The sequence below is a fragment of the Mustela erminea genome, chromosome 6 (assembly GCF_009829155.1).
Source record: "Mustela erminea isolate mMusErm1 chromosome 6, mMusErm1.Pri, whole genome shotgun sequence".
NCBI lineage: Eukaryota > Metazoa > Chordata > Mammalia > Carnivora > Mustelidae > Mustela > Mustela erminea.
In genome coordinates this window covers 58,285,494-58,306,247 of record NC_045619.1, presented here as the reverse complement: position 1 = coordinate 58,306,247, position 20,754 = coordinate 58,285,494, and the positions used below count along the sequence as shown (strand labels likewise).

Sequence of the window (20,754 nt, the reverse complement as noted above, 5' to 3'; positions counted from 1 at the left end):
ACAACTCCAAGATCAAAAGTCACATGCTCTACCAACTGAGCCAGGTAAGCACCTCCACATGATTAATTTCTTTCCATTTTCTTTCATTTTGATAAAGTTAGGTAGAGTAAAACTAAATGTCCAGAGAAGAAAGTATTTTACTAACATTATTCTTCATCTTAGACATGTTTTACTTATTTCTCCTCTTAACATAAAATAATAGCCTTGTAGTCCAACCAGAAGTTCTTGAAAAACCTTTGTTCAAACAGCATTCAAAAAGGGTTAGTGCTTCTTTGATGAATTTTCCCTTTCCGTTGCCATCTCTGACCACCTCTGCTATCTCTGTTGTATGATAATGAGCTAACAGCTGTTTACGTACTAAAACTTTCTGCCATATATTTCATTATTATTATTATTATTTTTTCTTTTGGAGAGGAAAAGAAAGTGGGAGGGGGTGGTGAGGGGAAAGGCAGAGGGAGAGGGAGAGAGAGAATCCCAAGCATGCTCCATGCCCAGAGTGGAGCCCAACCCAGGGCTTAATCTCGCAACTCTGAGATCATGACCTGACCCAAAATCAAGAGTGGGACCCCTACCGACTGAGCCACTCAGGTGTCCCCTAAATGATGTATTTAAATGGAAAATAATAATAGATACCATTATCATATCCATTTTACACTTAAAAAAACTGAGGCTTAGGAAAGTTAACACACACAGGTTACTCAGGGTAGGTGGCAGATCCGGATTCAAACCCAGGTCCACCTGTCACCAAAGCCCGTTTTCACTGCTGCAATGGACAACACTGTCATCAGCCTGTGACCTTAAAAATGGCTTACGTAATAAGGAGATGGAGGCACTCTAGCAAATATAATCATCAAACGGGTACAATCAGTTCGTTTCAGTGGGAAGCTGAAAGCTCTGTCTGCTACAATTCGATTCTCCTCAATTCCAAATGGGGCACATAAATAAAGGACAGTAAGTCAGGATAAAAACATATTTAAATTTTTAAAAACTATCATTTGAACAAATAATGAATTTTTAGAATTGAGCGTATTGCCGTAGGTGAAACTGATGATCAGTCAGTGCCCGGTGAACAACTCGAACTTTCTGGAGGTGCATCTGTTCAGAAACTCCTCAAAATAGTCTTCTCTCCCCCCAGAAGCAGTTCCCACACACCACTCACCTGTTATGAAGCTGATGGTGGAGCTGTCACAACAGCTCAATTCCGGGTCTCCCCATGTTACCATGGTAACTCGGAAGTTGTAGTACCATGCTGGCAACAGATTGGCTATCCTCTAAAAAGAGCAAGGAGACAAAAGACTAAGGGGAAGAAAATCATATTTTTGGAATTGAGTTCCTTTTATTAGGCCATGAAAATAATCAATAAGCAGTCTTTAATTTTATTTCTGTGCCTTTTTGTAGTTTCCAAATTTTCCATTAAAAATTCTTTCTGGGGACACCTGGGTGGCTCAGTGGGTTAAGCCTCTGCCCTCAGCTCAGGTCATGATCTCAGGGTCCTGGGATCGAGCCCTGCATCGGGCTCTCTGCTCAGCAGGGAGACTGCCTCCTCCTCTCTCTCTGCCTGCCTCTCTGCCTACCTGTGATCTCTGTCTGTCAAATAAATAAATAAAATCTTTTAAAAAAAAATTCTTTCTGGACTGAGGTAAGGTGTAAATAGAATGATATGCAAACATAGTTTTTAAAAAGCTTTTATTTATTTATTTTTGACAGAAAGAGAGAGCACAAGCAGAGGGGAGGCGTAGTGGGAGAAGCAGGATCCTTGCTGAGCTGGCAGCCGGACCCATCCCAGGACTCTGAGATCATGGCCTGAGCTGAAGGCAGATGCTTAACTGACTGAGCCACCCAGGTGCCCTGCAAACATAATTTTAAAAAAGGGATACATAGGTATAGGGTCAAATATTTCCAATATTGGTTTTGTTTTGCAGTTTCCTAAGTTGTCTTACACATGTGAAGTAGTACTAATATGTAAGTGATTGTACATATCCATCCCCCTATTTCTAAGAAAATTGGCCTCTCACAACTCCATATTCTCCCAATTTGGACTATAAACGTGCATCCTTGTTGGGAGGCAAATAAGTACTTCACGCGGCACCTGTAGATCCTGCACTTTAGAAAATATTCCAATCTCAGAAAGAGTAATCTTTACCTGTTCTCTTGAAAAGCATCCTCTAATGGCTTGACATGAGAGGTATTTAACGGATGTGTGGATGTTAAGAATAGTCATCATTAGCGTTGAATGGTGTCAACTCATTATTGAATGACTAAAGCAAATTTTTTTGTGTGTTTTCCTCCTCAGGAGCAGAGAGAAACAATAAGCACTTGATAGCTCTACTAAAATGTGGATACGCTCAATTAGGGGTGAAAGCTTGTTTCACATAATTACTTCTATCCCCCTCTTCTCTTTCATTCTTTCTCTCTCAATCTCTCCCCAAAACAAAAATAGTCCAGAAAGCAAAAACAACTAGAAAACTCTTGAAAGTAGTAAGCCCCCCGTGTGTATTTACAGGTAACTTTTTCTGATACATCTGGCATGGAGAGGCACGTCTGTTTACAGGGAAGTGTGACAGCTACTTACCACAGATGCAGTCAAGGAGACAGTCGCTGCAATTTCATAGTACGTTGTCCACTCTGATGTCATTGTTGCGGGGTTGAAATAAAACATTTCAACGACGTATTTTCTGAACACACCTAAGTAAGGTCTGCTCCAGCTCAGAACCACGGCCGTAGGACCCAAGGGGTAGAGCATCAAATCTTTTATCCCTGTTGGAACTAGGAAGAAGTGGGGAGGGATGAAAAAAAAAAAAGAGCCAAGAAGGAATGTTTAGTATCTTAGCAGTGGCTTCAAATTCTTCTTAATAACTAGGGTTTTCACTCTTTTGATACGATCATTGAATAAGCCGTATTCGCCTCTGATGTTGTTTTTTCTGAGTCGTATATGCTAACCATATCCTCCTGGTATACAATTGTAGTCATTTATTCCTCTGGATGTAAAATATTGGGTGAATAAGTATGGTCCCCCATATATGACGGTAATGACTTGGACCTGGGCATTGGACCCCCACCGCCCAAAAAGTACCCTGATGAAGTCATTCTCGAGGCTGGCAGCTTACCGATAGCAAAGGTGACAGGATCTGAAGGTGGTCCAATCAAAGGGCCTTTTCTTAGGTACATCACGACCTGGTACTGGGCACCAGGAACCAGATTTTCAATAATAGATTTGCTTGAGTTCACCTTTAAATCAAACACCCGATATGATTTATTTAGAGCTGGACTTTCATAATGTGACACAAAAGCTGATATCACATTCACGGACTCCTTGTGGAGCCAGAGATGCCTTTGAAATCCAGAAGCCTTTGCTCATTCTGGGGAAGGTCAGATTTTAGAATTAGGATGATTTATAGTTTATGTGAACACTGAAGGGAACCCAGAACATTCAAATTCTATGGCTGGATTTAATAAGCCCCGTGAACTGCTTTATACCCATCAATGTCAATTTTAACTACGTACACTGGAGACACATCAGCCTCTAACCATAATCAAATCAGCAATACCATAAGGGGAGTCTGACATCCTAAACTGTAATGTCAGCTAAAAACATACAAAGATCAGTGCAGCAATGTCTTCAGTCTCTCGTCACTTTGAAGCATATAATATCTAATTATAGAGATGGAAATGACCTCAGAGATTATCTGCTCCAAATCTCTCATTTAATAGATCAAGAAAGTAAAGCCAGGATATGGCCAAGGTCACATAGATTCAGTGCTGGGACAGGAAGCCTAGTGCTGTGACCTCTGCAGGCTGCTACGGGCAAGTCGTGGCACTAAGCGTGGAGGGATGGCAGTCAGTACTTCTCCAGGCTATTGTGACTCCATGAAAGAATACGGGAGGAAATAGTTCTCATTTAGATGAGCTTTCCTTGCTGCTCTTAAAAAAAAAGAAAGAATGGGGCGCCTGGGTGGCTCAGTGGGTTAAGCTGCTGCCTTCGGCTCAGGTCATGATCTCAGGGTCCTGGGATTGAGTCCCGCATCGGGCTCTCTGCTCAGCAGGGAGCCTGCTTCCCTCTCTCTCTCTCTGCCTGCTTCTCCATCTACTTGTGATTTCTCTCTGTCAAATAAATAAATAAAATTTAAAAAACAAAAAAAAAGAAAGAAAGAAAACTCTTGGTTTGATAACAAATTTAATGTAGAGAACAGAACAGGTAGGTGAATGAAATGTTCTTGCTAAGGTTAAATGTTGGTGTTCCCGAAGATTGAGGCTTTAGCTTCCATGTCAAGGAATGTGTGACTTTGACCTTTAGAGCCTCTAATGTTGAAGACAGTCTTGCTTAGTAGAAGGAACACAGGCTTTCTATTCAGACTGCCTCAAGTCAAACCCTGAGTCTACTTCCTTGTAAGAATGGGAATTTATAATTTATTTTTAATGCTTACCTTGGCTTCTTGATTGGTAAACTATAGATAATACTATTCTATACCTCACAGAATGGTAAGGATGCTTAAACTAGAGTATCAATAAAGTTAACTCATTACTCAGCAACTTTTTGTCTTCTACGGTGCATAACATGCAATTGCTATGGAAAGAAGCATAAATCAATGGAGAATAGTACCGTTCACAGCTTACCTACGCTATAAGGCGTTTTAAAAAATTATTATTAATTTGATTTTATGATTCATTATGATTTTAAGAAGAAACAGAACTGGTGATATAATATGAATTTTAAGTCTTTCCAATACCAGAAACTGATTCTACACAATAGAAATTGTACCATTTGAATTGGTAGAACTTGCTCTAAATGTTAAGTGTATGTGTTGGGGGGTGGAATAGGCATACCATAATTTCTTCACCAATAACTTAAGCAAAATAAGATTAAGTTGAATGAATACATCAGCATTTCCCTCCTATCTTTCCTATTTACACTCATATGAGAACTTTTTGCCCATGTTTTCGAAGGTGAATTCTGCTGGAGCCGTCTAGGCAAAGTTGGCCAGTTCTCCTCATCAGACAGAGCATTTCCTGAAGAGACAAGCTACGAACAAGACATGTATATTGTGCAAAACTAAGTAATGCTGTCATTTCTTTAAAATCAGTTCCTACATGGGGCGCCTGGGTGGCTCAGTGGGTTAAAGCCTCTGCAGGATCCTGGGATCGACCCCCGCATTGGGCTCTCTGCTCGGCGGGGAGCCTGCTTCTCTTCCTCTCTCTCTCTGCCTGCCTCTCTGCCTATTTGTGATCTCTGTCTGTCAAATAAATAAATAAAAAAAAAATCAGTTCCTACGTCATAAACTAATAATGCTCATTGTGGAGATGACTCATACAGTAGAAGAGCAAATGAAGTAAACTGGCAATTTTTCTGTCCTCCTCCCCTCATGTCCAGCATTTTAGTGGGCCACCTTCCAGACCCTCCTCCACACAGATAGTCATAAATAATATGATATTGAATCATATACATGTTACATTATTAACATCGCTCTGAACTTTTCTTTAAAACTTAACAACACATCAGACAGCTAAGCATACCTGCCAATGTTAACTTAGCTCATTTAGGATATTTAGAGTAACAGGACAGAAAAAGTGTAGGCTGCTTTAGGGTGGTGGTAGTTTCTTCGGTTGGCTAATATTTTAAGCAAGTAGTTGATTCTGATTATGCAAATGATTATGTGAAATCAGAACCACTTAAATATGCCATCGTATTTAATACCTCGAGAGTACCATGCTGGTGAAATACGTTGGAGAAAGATAGATACTGTATGATTTCACTCTGTGGAAAATAAAATGCAAAACAAATGAACAAACAAAATGAAACAAAACTCATAAGTATGGGGAACAGAATGGTGGTTGCCAGAGGACAAGGGTTTTGGGTGATGGATGATATGGGTGAAGGGGGTCAAGAGGTACAAACTTCCGGTTATAAAATAAACAGGTCACGGGGATGTAATGTACAGCTCGGTGACTATAGTCAGCAATATTGTGTTGTATATTTGGAAACTGCTAGGAGAATAAATCTTTAAAAGTTCTCATCACAAGAAAAAAACCATAACTTTGTGTGGTGAAGGATGGCAACTAGGCTTATTGTGATGATCATTTCACAATGTACAGAATGTTTGAATCATTATGTTGTACCCCTGAAAATATGTTCTACATCAATTATCCCTCCATACAAAAAATATGCAATTATAACAAATTCACCCTAGGGACATTATACTTGTTTTTTTTAAAAGGTTTTATTAATTTATTTGAGAGAGAGAGAGAGAACATGGGTGGGGTGGGGACAGAGAGAGAGGGAAAGCAGACACCCCACTGAGAATGGAGCCATCACCTCCTACCTGGAGCTCAAGGCAGGGCTAAAGGTGGGGCTCGCCACAGGGCTCCATATGGGGTTCCACCACAGGACCCCAAGATTAAGACCCGAGCCGAAGTCAGATGCTTAACTGACTAAGATACGCAGGCGCCTCTACTTTTTTTTTTTTTTTTTAAATAAAGAAGAAACTACATGTATATACATCAGACTATTTTTAAAAAATGACCTTGGTAATAAATAATGAACACCAACTCCTTCCTGCCACCTCGTTTTTGAATATTTGCTGAGCCACCAGCCTGTATCTATGTCTACCCCTCCATGCCCTTATATATATCCCAGATCACCTTGGGATAAGTAGATTAAAGGCATGCAGGAGAAATCCCCCTAAATACTACTTATTAAGTAATACGTATTTTATTCCCCAGAGGATCATTTCACATCTCCTCCCCCAATTTTCATCCCATCTTTGCATTCTACTATTTCCTCTCTCCCATTTCCAATGGGCTTCCTCTCCATTCCAGAGAATTCAGTTTTGCCCAATGCTCTTCTGATGAGGCACTAGTCCTGTTTCTCCCCAGTTAAAGAAATAGGAGGAAAGATGTCTTAGCATAAGAAATACCTGACAGACTATTAAATTGCAGGTTATGTACATTGTCAGAGAATACACAGGGGCCAAAGCAGATCACATATAAAAATAAATATACATACACGTATTAGATGGCTTTTTTAATCCTGAAATTTATGATTGTGTGCATGTCTTTGGAGATAGTATTGAAAGCACATTTGCTTTGAAGAATTGACCAGGTCCTTTATGTTTAACACCAATGGAGCCCAGACTTGATGTTCAACATATATTTATTAATGAATAGCACTGAGATGGTTCTTAGGAGGCATACATCACAAAATACCCTTTTCTACAAACATCTGCAAGCAAACCATACACAAAACAAGAACCGGCCATGGAGAACATATACATGATGAGGACAAACTCAAATTCATGGGTACAATGTACCTACAGGGAAGGCCAGACCCTAAGCATTGTGAACTCAAAGTTCAAGTCAAATTTGTTTTATTTCTAGGACTTGACACAGGACTAGCCCAGCACCCAGACATCAGGACTGGTGTCAGGAAGACTAATGGTACTAACATTGGGTCTCACAGATGATCTAGGTGATACATAGAACCAGGGTCCTTTGGTATAGTCAGTCATAGAAGCAAAGTAGGGAGCGTGAAAGTATAAAATAGTAAAACCTTATATTAACTGTTAATACAGTAGTCTCCCCTTATCTGCAAGAGATTTATTCTAAGACCCCCCCACCCAGTGGATGCCTGAAAACCCTGGGTAGTACTGAGCCCTATGTGGACTGTGTTTTTTTCCTGTACAAACATACCTAATGTCAAGTTTAATTTACAAATTAGCGGAGTAAGAGATTAACAATAACCGTAATAAAAACAATCATGACTATATATTGTAATAAAAGTTATGTGAATGAGGCCTCTCTCCAAAGATCTTATTGTACTACACTCACTACTTCGTATGATGCTGTGAGATGATAAAATGCCTTCGTGATGAGAGGAAGTGAGGTGAACTGTGTAGGCATTGTGACCTGCTGTTAGGCTACTGTCAACCTTCTGACTATATACTGGAGGAGGATCATCGGTTTCTGGACATGGTAACCATGGGAAACTGAACCCATGGGAAGTGAAATCACAAATGGGGGGAGGGGGCACTACTATATGTGTTTGGCTTTAGAACCACTCTTAGCTTTGAGTTGCATCTTGAATTTTTTAAAAATTATTTTTATTAACATATAATGTATTATTTGCCCCAGGGGGTACAGGTCTGTGAATCATCAGGCTTACACATTTCACAGCACTCACCATAGCACATACCCTCCCCAATGTCCATAACCCAGCCATCCTATCCCTACCCCCCACCCACAGCAACCTTCAGTTTGTTTTGTGAGATTAATAAGAGTCTCTTAAGGTTTGTCTCCCTCCCAATCGCATCTTGTTTTATTTCTCCCTTCCCTACTCCCCACAATCCCCCGCCCTGCCTCTCGAATTCCTCGTATCAGAGAGATCATATGATAAATGTCTTTCTCTGATTGACTTATTTCACGCAGCATAATGCCCTCTAGTTCCATCCATGTCATTGCAAATGGCAAGATTTATTTCTTTAGATGGCTGCAAATAGTACCCAGTAGTGTGATTGCTGGGTCTTAGGGTAGCTCTATTTTCAACTCATCACCCAAAGAACAAATAATCCGATCAAGAAATGGGCAGAAGACATGAACAGACATTTCTGAAAAGAAGACATTCAAATGGCCACCAGACACATGAAAAAGTGCTCAACATCACTTGGCATCAGGGAAATAATCAAATCAAAACCACAATGAGATACTACCTCACACCAGTCAGAATGGCTAAAATTAACAAGTCAGGAAACGACAGATGTTGGCGAGGATGTGGAGAAAGAGGAACCCTCCTACACTCTTGGTGGGAATGCAAGCTGATGCATCTTGAATTTTAATGCAATCACAGTACCACTGAATATAGAATTAAAGAAATAATATTATTTTTTCTTTTTGGATAATGGTTGCTTTGGGAAATAAACCCAAATCAGACCGATACTGGTGATAATAATCTTCTGGATTCTTTTGATTAATGGCCACATGACTGCAGGCCAGTTTTTGAGATTTTTTTTTTAAAGATGTATTTGTTTATTTGGGGGAGAGGACCAGAAGGAGATGGATAAAGAGAATCCTAAGCTGACTCCATGCTGAGCGAGGAACCTGATGAGGGGACCCCATCTCACAACCCTGAGATCATGACCTGAGCAGAGACCAAGAGTCAGATGCTTACCCAGGCACCCAGGCACCTCTGTTTTCCAGGCCTTTTCAACTGATGTTTCCTTATCTAAATGTGTGTGTGTGCATGTGTGTCTGTGTGTGTGTGTGTGTGTGTGTGTGTGTAGTGGGGCTATGGATAATTTTGGTGTAATAACAAATCTTCAAAATGTTCTTGTAATTGAGATAACACCTCACACAATGGTCTAGATCTTGCCCTCCACTTTAAATATTGGTCTCTGTGCCTACAGTTCTTAAGAATTTCACGTTTGCATCTCAAGAAGGCATTGTCCAAGTGCACTGAAACCAGCCTTCTCCAGCTCATTTATAATTTACCACTTCTATCTATCCTGTTAGCCTTTGGCTTCTATGCAAAAGATACATAATTCGTACTTTAGACAAAGGGGGCAGTCAAGTTCTGTGTCATGTTCTGTAAGAGAAACAAATTTTTCTACCAATGTAATGAGTGAGCTGTCTTTTCTATGCTCAAGAAGGGAAGCTACTAAGCTGCATGGTCGGTCGTGATTACAACTTAATCGGTTTAGCATATTTACTCCTTACTTTAATTAAAGTCAAGGGGTAGCCTTATCAGCAAGTAAGGGTTTATCTCAATACTCTTAAGCTTTTCTAGTCCTCCAAAGGCCATGATTCCTGAATTCATATTATCAACTTAAAGTTTCTCACTCTTTGAACTTCACTAAATGCCTTATTTTCATGGGATAAATGAAAAAATTCCACAAAACTTGCACATAGCAAACATTGTTTTGAGTATTATATTTTCAGTGTATGACACATGAGTTGATAAATTAATTTTTTTGCTTTTAGAGAAGTAAATATTGTGTTTGTAAGACACCAGGAATCAGTAAATTTGATCTTATGAAAAAATAAAACCAGGTGTTAGGAAAATAGTTCTGGGCTCCAGTCTCCATGTGGATACTCAGGGTGATGGAAAGCAAGGTCTTTCCTGGGCCCCATGTGGTAAGCTTTCACTCAGAACTGATGGGTGTGTGCATGAGCTCATTCTGGTAGCTATTCCCAGAACTACTGATTTCCACTCCATTTCTGCATGCTCCTTATGCCTCCTTGCATTCAGCTAACTCCTATTTATCCTTTAAAGCTCTTCTCAGTTGTAATTAATGAAAAAGGAATTTTTTACCTTAGTTCTTTTAAAAATTTTTAAAGATTTTATTTATTTATTTGACAGAGAGAGAGAGATCACAAGTAGACAGAGAGAGAAGGGGAAGCAGGCTCCCCGCCGAGCAGAGAGCCCGATTTGGGTCTCGATTCCAGGACCCTGAGATCATGACCTGAGTGGAAAGCAGAGGCTTAACCCACTGAGCCACCCAGGCACCCCAGTTCTTTTAATTTTTGAATAATTTTTTCAGTGAGCATGAATTACTTTTATAGTTCAAGTAACAAGAAAAAGAATAAAAAAAATAAAACAAACAAACAAAAACTCCTTAGAACCAGGGGGAGGAGCAAGCTGGCGGTGGAGTAGGAGAACTAAATTTCACCTGTCCCAGGAATTAGTTATCAAAACACTCTGAACACCCATAAACTCAATAGGAGATTGAAGAGAAGAAGAGCAGCAATTCTAGGAACAGAAAATCGACCACTTTCTGGAAGGTAGGACGTGTGGAGAAGTGAATCCAAGGGGATATACGAGAAGAGAGATCATAGGGGATAGGAGTCGGCTCCTGGAAAGCAGTAGAGAATCAGAGCACAAAGTTGGAACTTTCAGAAGTCTGCTCCACTGAGAGATGTCGTTCCAGAGGCTAAGTGGGGGGGTGGAGCCCTCGCAGGGACAGTGTGGTCTCAGGAGCCTCGGTGTCATAGAAAGCTGGGGCTGCATGAGTGCCACAGAGCTCCCAACTATCACAGTGTGGAAGCCGCTGCAGAGATGGAGCTAGGGGATGGAAGGCGGGGAGGGCTCTCAGCTTGTGATTACCTTAAACCATGATCTGAGGCACTGTCAGGTCACTGCTCTTCTAGCAGAGACCCCACAAGTGGAAGATCTGGGGAGACTCCCGCGTGGGGTGTGAGGCAGGAATCTGCTGTGTGCCAGACACAGAAATGCTCCATCACAGGTTGGGTGAGCTCAGAGCGCAGCCAGAGATGAGAATGATTGATGGCTTTTCTCTGAAGGTGCACTGAGGAGTGGGGCCCCAAGCTCTTGGCTCCTCTTGGGCCAGAGATGGGAGGCCACCATTTTCATTCCTGTCTTCCAAAGCTGTACGGAAAGGGTTCAGGGAAGAAAAGCTACAGAGAGTGAACCTGAGCAGATTGCTTAGCCTGGACTCTAGCAAGGGTGTTGCCGTTCCCGCTATGGGCAAAGACATTTGAGAATCACTGCAACAGGCCCCTCCTGAAGAAAATCTCAAGAATATCCAATCAATACCAAGTTCACCAATCAATGAGATCTGTGGAACTCCAGAGTTAAGAGAATGCTGCACATAGAATTCATGGCTTTTCCCCAGTGATTCTTTAGTCTTTCAAAGTTACATTTTTAAAATTTTATTTTCTTCTTATTTTATTAAAAAAAAATTTCCTCTTTCCTATTTTAACCTTTTTAAACTCTTATCTTATCAATACCTTCTCAAAAAATCTTTTTAAATTTTCATTGTCATAGTCATATTCTATCCCTTCATTAAAGTGAGGGGGTGGAAAACAATTTATCATGCTAATGGACATCAAAAGAAAGCAGGGGTGGCAATCCTTATATCAGACACAATAGATTTTAAGCCAAAACTATATTAAGAGATGAGAAAGGACACTATATCATACTTAAAGGGTCTGTCCAACAAGAAGAGCTAACAATTGTAACTATCTATGCTCCTAATATGGGAGCAGCCAACTATATAAACCAATTAATAACAAAATCAAAGAAACACATTGACAATAATACAATAATAGTAGGGGACTTTAATATCTCCTCACTGAAATGACAGAGCATCTAAGCAAAAGATCAACAAGGAAGTGAAGGTTTTAATTCACCGGATTAACATACTGGAACAGATGGGCATCACAGATATATTCAGAATATTCCATCCCAAAGAATACACATTCTTTTCTAGTGCACATGGAACATTCTCCAGAATAGATCACATCCTGGATCACAAATTAAGTCTCAGCTGGTACCAAAAGATTGGGATCATTCCCTGCATATTTTCAGACCACAAAGCTTTGAAACTAGACCTCAACCACAAGAAAGTTGGAAAGAATTCAAATACAAAGAGGTTAAAGAGCATCCTACTAAAGAATGAATGGGTCAACCAGGGAATTAAAGTAAAATTTAAAAAATTCATGGAAACAAATAAAAATGAAAACACAACTGTTCAAAATCTTGGGGATGCAGCAAAGGTGGTCCTGAGAAGAAATTATATAGCGATACAAGCCTTTCTCAAGAAACAAGAAAGTTCTCAAGTAACAACTTAACCCTACACCTACAGGAGCCAGTGAAAGAACAGCAAAGAAAGCCTCAACCCAGCAGGAGAAGAGAAATAATAAAGATGAGAGCAGAAATCAATGAAATAGAAACCAAAAGAACAGAAGAACAGATCAATGAAACTAGGAGCTTGTTCTTTGAAAGAATTAATAAGGTTGATAAACCCCTGACCAGACTTATCAAAAAGAAAAGAGAAAGACCCAAGTTAATAAAATCATGAATGAAAGAGGAGAGATCTCAACCAACTCCAAAGAAATACAAACAATTATAAGAACATATTATGAGCAACTATATGTCAGCAAATATGACAATCTGAAGAAATGGATGCATTCCTAGAGACATATAAACTATCAAAACTTAACCAGGAAGAAAAAGAAAACCTGAACAGACCCATCACCAGTATGGAGATTGAAGCAGTCATCAAAAATCTCCCAATTTTAACAAGAGCCCATGGCCAGACAACTTCCCAGGGGAATTCTACCAAACATTTAAAGAAGAATTAATACCTACTCTCCTGAAACTGTTCCAAAACATAGAAATGGAAGGAAAACTTCCAAACTCATTTTATGAGGCCAGCATGACCTTGATTCCAAAACCAGACAAAGACCCCCATCAAAAAGGAGAATTACGGACCAAAATCCCCGATGAACATGGATGTAAAAATTCTCACCAAAATACTAGCCAATAGGATCCAACAGTACATTAAAAGGATTATTCACCACAAACAAGTGGGATTTATTCCTGGACTGCAAGGTTGGTTCAACAACTGCAAATCAATCAATGTGATATAATACATTAATAAAAGAAAGAACCAGAAACATATGATACTCTCAATAGATTCTAAGAAAGCATTTGACAAAGTGCAGTATTCTTTCTTGATCAAAACTCTTCAAAGTGTAGGGATAGAGGGTACATACCTCAATATCATAAAAGCCATATATGAAAAGCCCATAGAAAATATCATTGTCAATAGGGAAAAACTGAGAGCTTTTCCCCTAGGGTCAGGAACACAGCAGGGATGCGCACTATCACCACTGCTATTCATCATAGTACTAGATGTCCTAGCCTCAGTAATCAGAAAACAAAAAGAAATAAAAGGCATCTGAATTGGCAAAGAAGAAGTCAAACTCTCACTCTACGCAGATGATATGATATTTTATGTGGAAAACCCAAAAGACTCTGCTCTAAAAATGCTAGACTCATATAAGAATTCAGTAAATTGTCAGGATATAAAATCAATATACAGAAATCAGTTGCATTTCTATACACCAACAACAAGACAGAAGAAAGATAAATTAAGGAGTCGATTCCATTTACAAATGCACCCAAATCCATATGATACCTAGGAATAAACCTACCCAAAGATGCAAAGAACCTGTACTCAGAAAACTATAGAGTTCATGAAAGAAATTGAGGAAGACACAAAGAAATGGAAAAATGTTCCATGCTCATGGACTGAAAGAAAAATATTGTGAAAATGTCTATGCTACCCAGAGCAATCTACACATTTAATGCTGTCACTATCAAAATACCATCAACTTTTTTCGAAGAACTGGAACAAATAATCCAAAAATTTATATGGGACCAAAAAAGACCCAGAATAGTTGGAGGAATGTGGAAAAAGAAAACCAAAGTTGGTGGCATTACAATTCTAGACTTCAAGCTCTATTACAAAGCTGTAATCATCAAGACAGTATGGTACTGACACAAAAACAGGCACACAGGTCAATGGAACTGAAGAGAAAGCCCAGAAATGGACCCTCAACTCTATGGCCAACTAATCTTCGATAAAGCAGGAAAGAATGTCCAATAGAAAAAAGACAGTCTCTTCAACAAATGGCATTAAGAAAATTGGATAGCCACCTGCAGAAGAATGAAACTGGATCATTTCCTTAAACCACACACAAAAATAGACTCAAAATGGATGAAAGACCTCAATGTGAGACAGGAATCCCTCAAAATCTTTGAGAAGAACAGGCAGCAACCTCTTTGACATTAGCTGCAGCAAATTCTTCCTAGAAAAATCACCAAAGACAAGGGAAGGAAGGATAAAAATGAACTATTGGAACTTCATCAAGATAAAAAAAAAAAAAAGCTTTTGCACAACAAAGGAAACTGTCAATAAAACCAAAAGACAACTAACAGAATGGGAGAAGATATTTGCAAATGACACATCAGATAAAGGGCTAGTATCCAAATCTATAAAGAACTTATCAGGAGCACCTGGGTGGCTCAGTAGGTTAAGCCTCTGCTTTCTGCTCAGGTTATTATCCCAGGGTTCTGGGATTGAGCTCCACATTGGGCTCTCTGCTCAGTGGGAAGCCTGCTTCCCCTCCCCCACTGCCTGCCTCTCTGCCTATTTGTGATCTTTGTCTGTCAAATAAATGGATAAAATCTAAAAAAAAAAAAAAAAGAAATGGGCAGAAGACATGAACAGACATTTCTGCAAAGAGGACATCCAAATGGCCAACAGACACATGAAAAAGTGCTCAACATCACTTGGCATCAGGGAAATACAAATCAAAAACACAGTGAAATACCACCTCACATCAGTCAGAATGGCTAAAATATTAACCAGTCAGGAAACAACAGGTGTTGGTGAGGATGTGGAGAAATCCTCACTGTTGGTGGGAATGCAAACTGATACAGCCACTCTGGAAAACAGTATGGAGGTTCCTCAAAGAGTTGAAAAGAGAGCTACCCTATGACCCAGCAACTGCACTATTGTTTACTTATGCTAAAGATACAAATGTAGTGATCCAAAGGGGCCCGTGCACCTGAATGTTTATAGCAGCAATGTGCATAATAGCCAAACTATGGAAAGAGCCTAGATGTCCATCAACAGATGAATGGATAAAAAAGAGTGGTGTATATATAGAATGGAATACTATGCAGCCATCAAAAATGAAATCTTGCCATTTGCATTGACATGAATGGAACTAGAAGGTATTATGCTGAGTGAAATAAGTCAATCAGAGAAAGACAATTATTGTATGATCTCATTGATAATGAGGAATCTGAGAAACAAGACTGAGGATCATGGGGGAAGGGAGAGAAAAAGGAAATAAGATGAAACCAGAGATGGAGACAAACTGACTCTTAATCTCAGGATACAAACTGAGGGTTGCTGGAAGGGAGGGCGTGGGAGGGATGGGGTTGCTGGGTGATGGACATTGGGAAATTATGTGCTATGGTGAGAAAAATAAGTAAATTAATTAACTTAAACAAATAAACTCCCTGAGCCTTCTGCTTGGTTGTCTCCTCCCCTGGGTAACAATTTTCTGGCCAGTTTCTAAATCCTCTTACCCCAGTCCATATCTCCTCATGCCCAGTTCTTTCTTCTGTGAATTCACAGGGCTTCTTGATCAGTTACTTGTAGCCTAGGTCTTATTTCATACTCTGCAGTAATTGTATGCTCACTTATGCATCGTTCTCACTAGATTATAAACTCAGCCAGAGGCAGATACATAGCAGTTATCTAGAATCCCAGCATCTATCCTATCCAAGTACCTGGCACATTGTTAAGTGTCTTGAATGAAGAGTGAAAATAAAAGAGTGATGCTGGTGCTCAGAGGGGTGGGGGAGGAAGACTATAACTGAAGAACCATGCATACTCGTTTCCTGCTCAAAACACCCCTCCCCCAGGAGGACACACCTCCCCCAATCTGCTTGCAATGGCCTCCTGGCTCTGCATGCTGTCTGGGCTGCAGGATGTGAGTGAGCAAACCATTCAGCATCTCCCCCAGTTCCTTTACCTGAGTACAGTACTGCTTTTCTAGCCTCTGGCTCTCCTTCTGTTTATGGCAGGTGAGCGACACCACGGACACGATGGTGCCATTGTAGTTCTCCTGGGAAGACGTCCAGGACATCAGTGCAGTCGTTGAGCTTAGGACGTGGACACTCACGTGCTGGGGCTTCTCAGTCAGTTCTTCGATCCACTCTCCTGAAGGGCCTGAACATTTCAAATAAGAGCACAAGGGAGGTTTCATGCTGAGCTGGTGGAGATACGAGTCGAGTTTTAAAAACTTGTTTTTTCCTTTCACCCTTACACTCAGAGTCCAGGTAAGACTGGTGGCTGGAAAGGCATGGCCCTCTGTCCCCTGCCTCTGAGGTTCTTCCAGTAAATTCTTCACCAGAGAGAAGTGACTTCTCTTTCAACGCAGAGTAGGTGTGCTAGTGGGGGCATTTCATCAGTGTTTAGAATTCCTCTGCTGTTAGGATCTTCGGTCACTAGAAATAATGACTTTGAGATCCAAATTACCCTCAACTGCCATCATGTGAAAAGATTTCAAATTTGGTAGCAGTGGGATCAAAGAGACGGTGTGCAACTATATTGAGAGAAGAAATAGGCAACAGGCAGGCTCAGTTACAGAAGCTGCCTGAGAGCTGGGTGATCATTTGAGGAATGCAGTGGGTTCCTCATGATAAAGTATCTCGTCAGAAGTGCCCACCATTAGCTTTGTTCTCTTAAGTTTCTCAAGGGGTTATTAGCACCGTGCCTGACCCATGGTAAGGACTCAGGAAGTGTTGAGGCGGCTATTTTCTATGGAAGTTCCTTGTTGAAATGCACATGTGCAACTTTCCTTTATTTGCTTAGGATGCAGGTCTCAGTGTCTTAATAGGGAGCTGTATTCCTCGGCTGGAATCCAGGAGAGGGAAAGGAGCAAGTGGCTCTCCCTGGAAGAGCCGTCTTGGGCTCACAGCCAATGGGGTCAGGGATAGAATGACCATAAAAAAAATGACAATGATGGCAAAGAGACAGAACACTCAGCATGTTCTAGGCTCTGCTTTAGGTTTGTATGTGCTTAATATGTTAACCCTTTAATTTTCATAACAGACCTATGAGAGAAGTACAAGTATTTTTTTTTAATTTATTTGACAGACAGAGATCATAAGTAGGCAGAGAGGCAGGCTAAGAGAGATAGAGAGAGAGGAGGAAACGGGCTCCCTGCTGAGCAGAAAGCCTGATGTGGGGCTCAATTCCAGGACCCTGGGATCATTACCTGAGCCAAAGGCAGAGGCTTTAACCCACTGAGCCACCCAGGCACCCCTGATAAGTACAAGTATTAATTTCACTTTCGGATGGGGGTGCTGAGGCAGAGGGAGGGTAAGTAGATTCACCCACAGGAAGGCTGGTTAGAGAATCCATGCTCTTAACCCCTGCATGAAACCTCTGGGGGCACTAGGAACTGTCAAAAGCACTGGTTTGGAGATGGGAGAGTTGACCAAAACTCAGCTTTGACTTTGACCTTGGACAAATCTATAACTTCTCTGAATCTCTGTCAGTGCACGGGCTAAATGGATTAAACCACTGAAATGTTAGAATTGAAAACTTGAATGATCCAATACCTCACTTAAGTGATGAGAAAACTGAGGTCCAGTGATGTGTATGACTCTCACACAGCTAGTAAGTGTCTGGGGGCCAACCTAGACCTCTGGTCTCCTGGCTCAGTGCTTTGTGACAATTAATCATGATGCCATCAGTCGCTGAGATCAAATGAGATCATAGGTGTTAGAGAACTCTGTAATTGTGAAGTTCATTGCCGTTAGGAAGATTACTGGGGTAGCTGGGGCACAAAGAGCCAAAGTGGGAGGAAGCAAAAGCAAAACAAAATCACTCGTTCAGTGATTTTACGTTAGGACTAACCCTGATAATCAAGCCAAGGTCATGGGTCACTGCAGGCTACGTGGAAATGGACTTTGCTATCAAATATCCCTGAGTTCTAGTCCTCATTTGAACACTTGGGAAAGTCACTAAGCTTTCTGTGCCTTGGGGTTTTTTTCCACCTGAAACATGGAATCACTGAAATGTAAAGCTGTTGGGGGACAAATGTAAATCTGTGCCATTCTTCTCATCTCTGAGGAAAGCCTTCAAAACCACCGAAATACAAATCATAATGCAACAAGAGAAATGTAAATCTTAATGGAATTTAATTAATATTAATGTCATAGATTAACACCAGAACAATTTGGTCAGGAAAATGGGCCATGAATATCATTCGGCTGGTATGAGCCTGTACTATGTTGAGGCGGCTTACTGAGTTCCAGGATGTTATTTGTATCTATAGTTTCCAGTTTTAAACTAAAGACATATATGCAATACCCCTGAATAACTCATTACTGCAGATCAGAATGGCCTAAACACTAAAAGTATTATTCTTTTAATGCAAGAGAAAAAAACCCAGAATTTTTAGTGTCCTATATTCTTCTAGATGAATATTAAGATACATCTCTTTGGAATAATCATATTTTTGAGCAATTCTGACACAGTCTCAATTTGGATACTCTAGAGCAGAGTGTCTGACACATGAAAGTTGTTCATTTGTTGAAGGTACAACAGAATTAATAAATTAGTGGTATAGCCCCAGAGTAGGATTTTGTAATTTGGTATGAGAAATAAGATGTACATGAGTAAAACAAATCTAGAAAAATATTATACACAAATAAGCTCTGTATTTTGTGTTGTGCACTATGAAACACAATAGAAATTCAGGGAAGGAAAGGACTAGCATATTCAGAATAGCTGAAGCCTTGACACTTGTGGTGCATCTCTACTGAGGGACATGAAAACCTTCTGGTGAATGAGACATTTTAGTTAGTTTCATCTTCTTCACAGGAAGAACTAAATAGTAAAGTTCATTCTCATTCTTGAGTGACTAACTGAATGCCATACAGGCAAAATCATGACTATTCTTTCTGTTTACCTCATGGGTCTTTAGGCCTCTTACCAATGGCAACATTTTTTTTTTAAGATTTTATTTATGTATTTGACAGACAGAGATCACAAGTAGGCAGAGAGACAGGCAGAGAGAGAGGAGGAAGCAGGCTCCCTGCCGAGCAGAGAGCCCAATGCGGGGCTCAATCCCAGGACCCTGAGATCATGACCTGAGCTGAAAGCAGAAGTTTAACCCATGGAGCCACCCATGCATCCCAACATTTTTGGTTTCTTAAATAGAAATGCTACATGGGACCTTTTCAGCATTTTTCAGCTGTTAAATCGATGGATCTCTTCCCTCTCTCCTCCTCACTCTCCCATCCACCCTTTGGAAGATTATACGCTGAAAGGTGGTATTTGCCTTTGGAGAAGTTGACAAAGTATGTGGTGGTCATCTTTTTTGAAGAGTCATTTTTATCCACTGCCTTCTGTTTTTTTCTTTCGGTGGATAGGAGGCACATTTAACTGCTGCTAAACGAGGTAACTGATTTTTGGCCTTGAAACCTCTGGTGAGCATATTCTGGTTAGCTAAGAACATTACAGACTTGCACAATTGGTGCAGCTTCTGGAGGCTAGTTATTGGCTTCATTATTGCCCCTCATGGAATCAGGGGAAGCCGCCCGAAGACTTGAAATGGGGCTTTTAGAATGCTCTAGCTTTGTCTTCTTGGGCCAAATTTATGGTGACCACCTAGGTCCCATAACACTTACATTTCTGGTTTTCTTTTGAGCTCTCTCAGCTCAATATTCTACTGAGACTTTTCTATTCAATTTTCTATATGGCCTCAAATGAAAGTCACAGGTCCTAAACAGGGTGTCTGTGTCCTTGGAGGGTTTGTTACAGCTAGTGTGGGAGGTCAGCTTAATAAATGTTCAATTATCACCATAATAAAAAAATCCGTAAGTTAAATCTCTGGGTAGGTTTGCTACTATGAAACATGCATATATTTCTTCTGCGGTCAAAATCTCATGGATCCGGGCCTCTTCTGACCTTGAGGATTTCTCAGGGTCTCTAAGGTTTGATGAATAATTGATGCCTGAACATCATTAATCTCCCCAGATCTCTTGTCCTAGCTCCCCCATAAGTGCAAAATAATCTCTTTGGTACTTACTGATATAAAAACTGAGTGATTTTGCTGACTGGCTTTTTCGAGTTTCACAAGATCCTGAGGAGCTAAAGGTCGTCACAGATAACTTATATTTCCCAGGCTCCTTCAGTTCTGCGACAAATTCATGTGCTTCTTCATCCACTGTCAAATACTCAGTAAAGTTTTCTGTATCATATATAAAAAAGAGAATATATATAAATTGAAAACTGGAAGGGCCTTGAATGTAGACAAGTCAATACAAAAAATTCATATTTTTATACTGTTTCCTTTCTTTTGTCAAGTTCAGTTATACATCTTCATCAAAGGCACTAGAAAAGAAACATGGCCAAGTATTCAAATTGCTTT

At 40.3% G+C, this 20,754-nt stretch overlaps 1 protein-coding gene across 3 annotated transcripts in view; it reads right to left on the bottom strand.

Annotated features, from left to right (window-relative positions):
* The window catches only part of PTPRO (protein tyrosine phosphatase receptor type O), a 243,609-nt gene that overhangs the window by 76,967 nt on the left and 145,888 nt on the right, over positions 1-20,754 (bottom strand). For all 3 annotated transcript variants that reach the window (XM_032347425.1, XM_032347426.1, XM_032347427.1), the window contains 5 exons: positions 20,413-20,574; positions 16,342-16,538; positions 3,108-3,228; positions 2,573-2,766; positions 1,160-1,271 (listed from right to left, as the gene is read on the bottom strand). In XM_032347425.1, the coding sequence (XP_032203316.1) occupies positions 1,160-1,271; positions 2,573-2,766; positions 3,108-3,228; positions 16,342-16,538; positions 20,413-20,574 (786 nt within the window). The remainder of the gene's footprint in view (positions 1-1,159; positions 1,272-2,572; positions 2,767-3,107; positions 3,229-16,341; positions 16,539-20,412; positions 20,575-20,754) is intronic.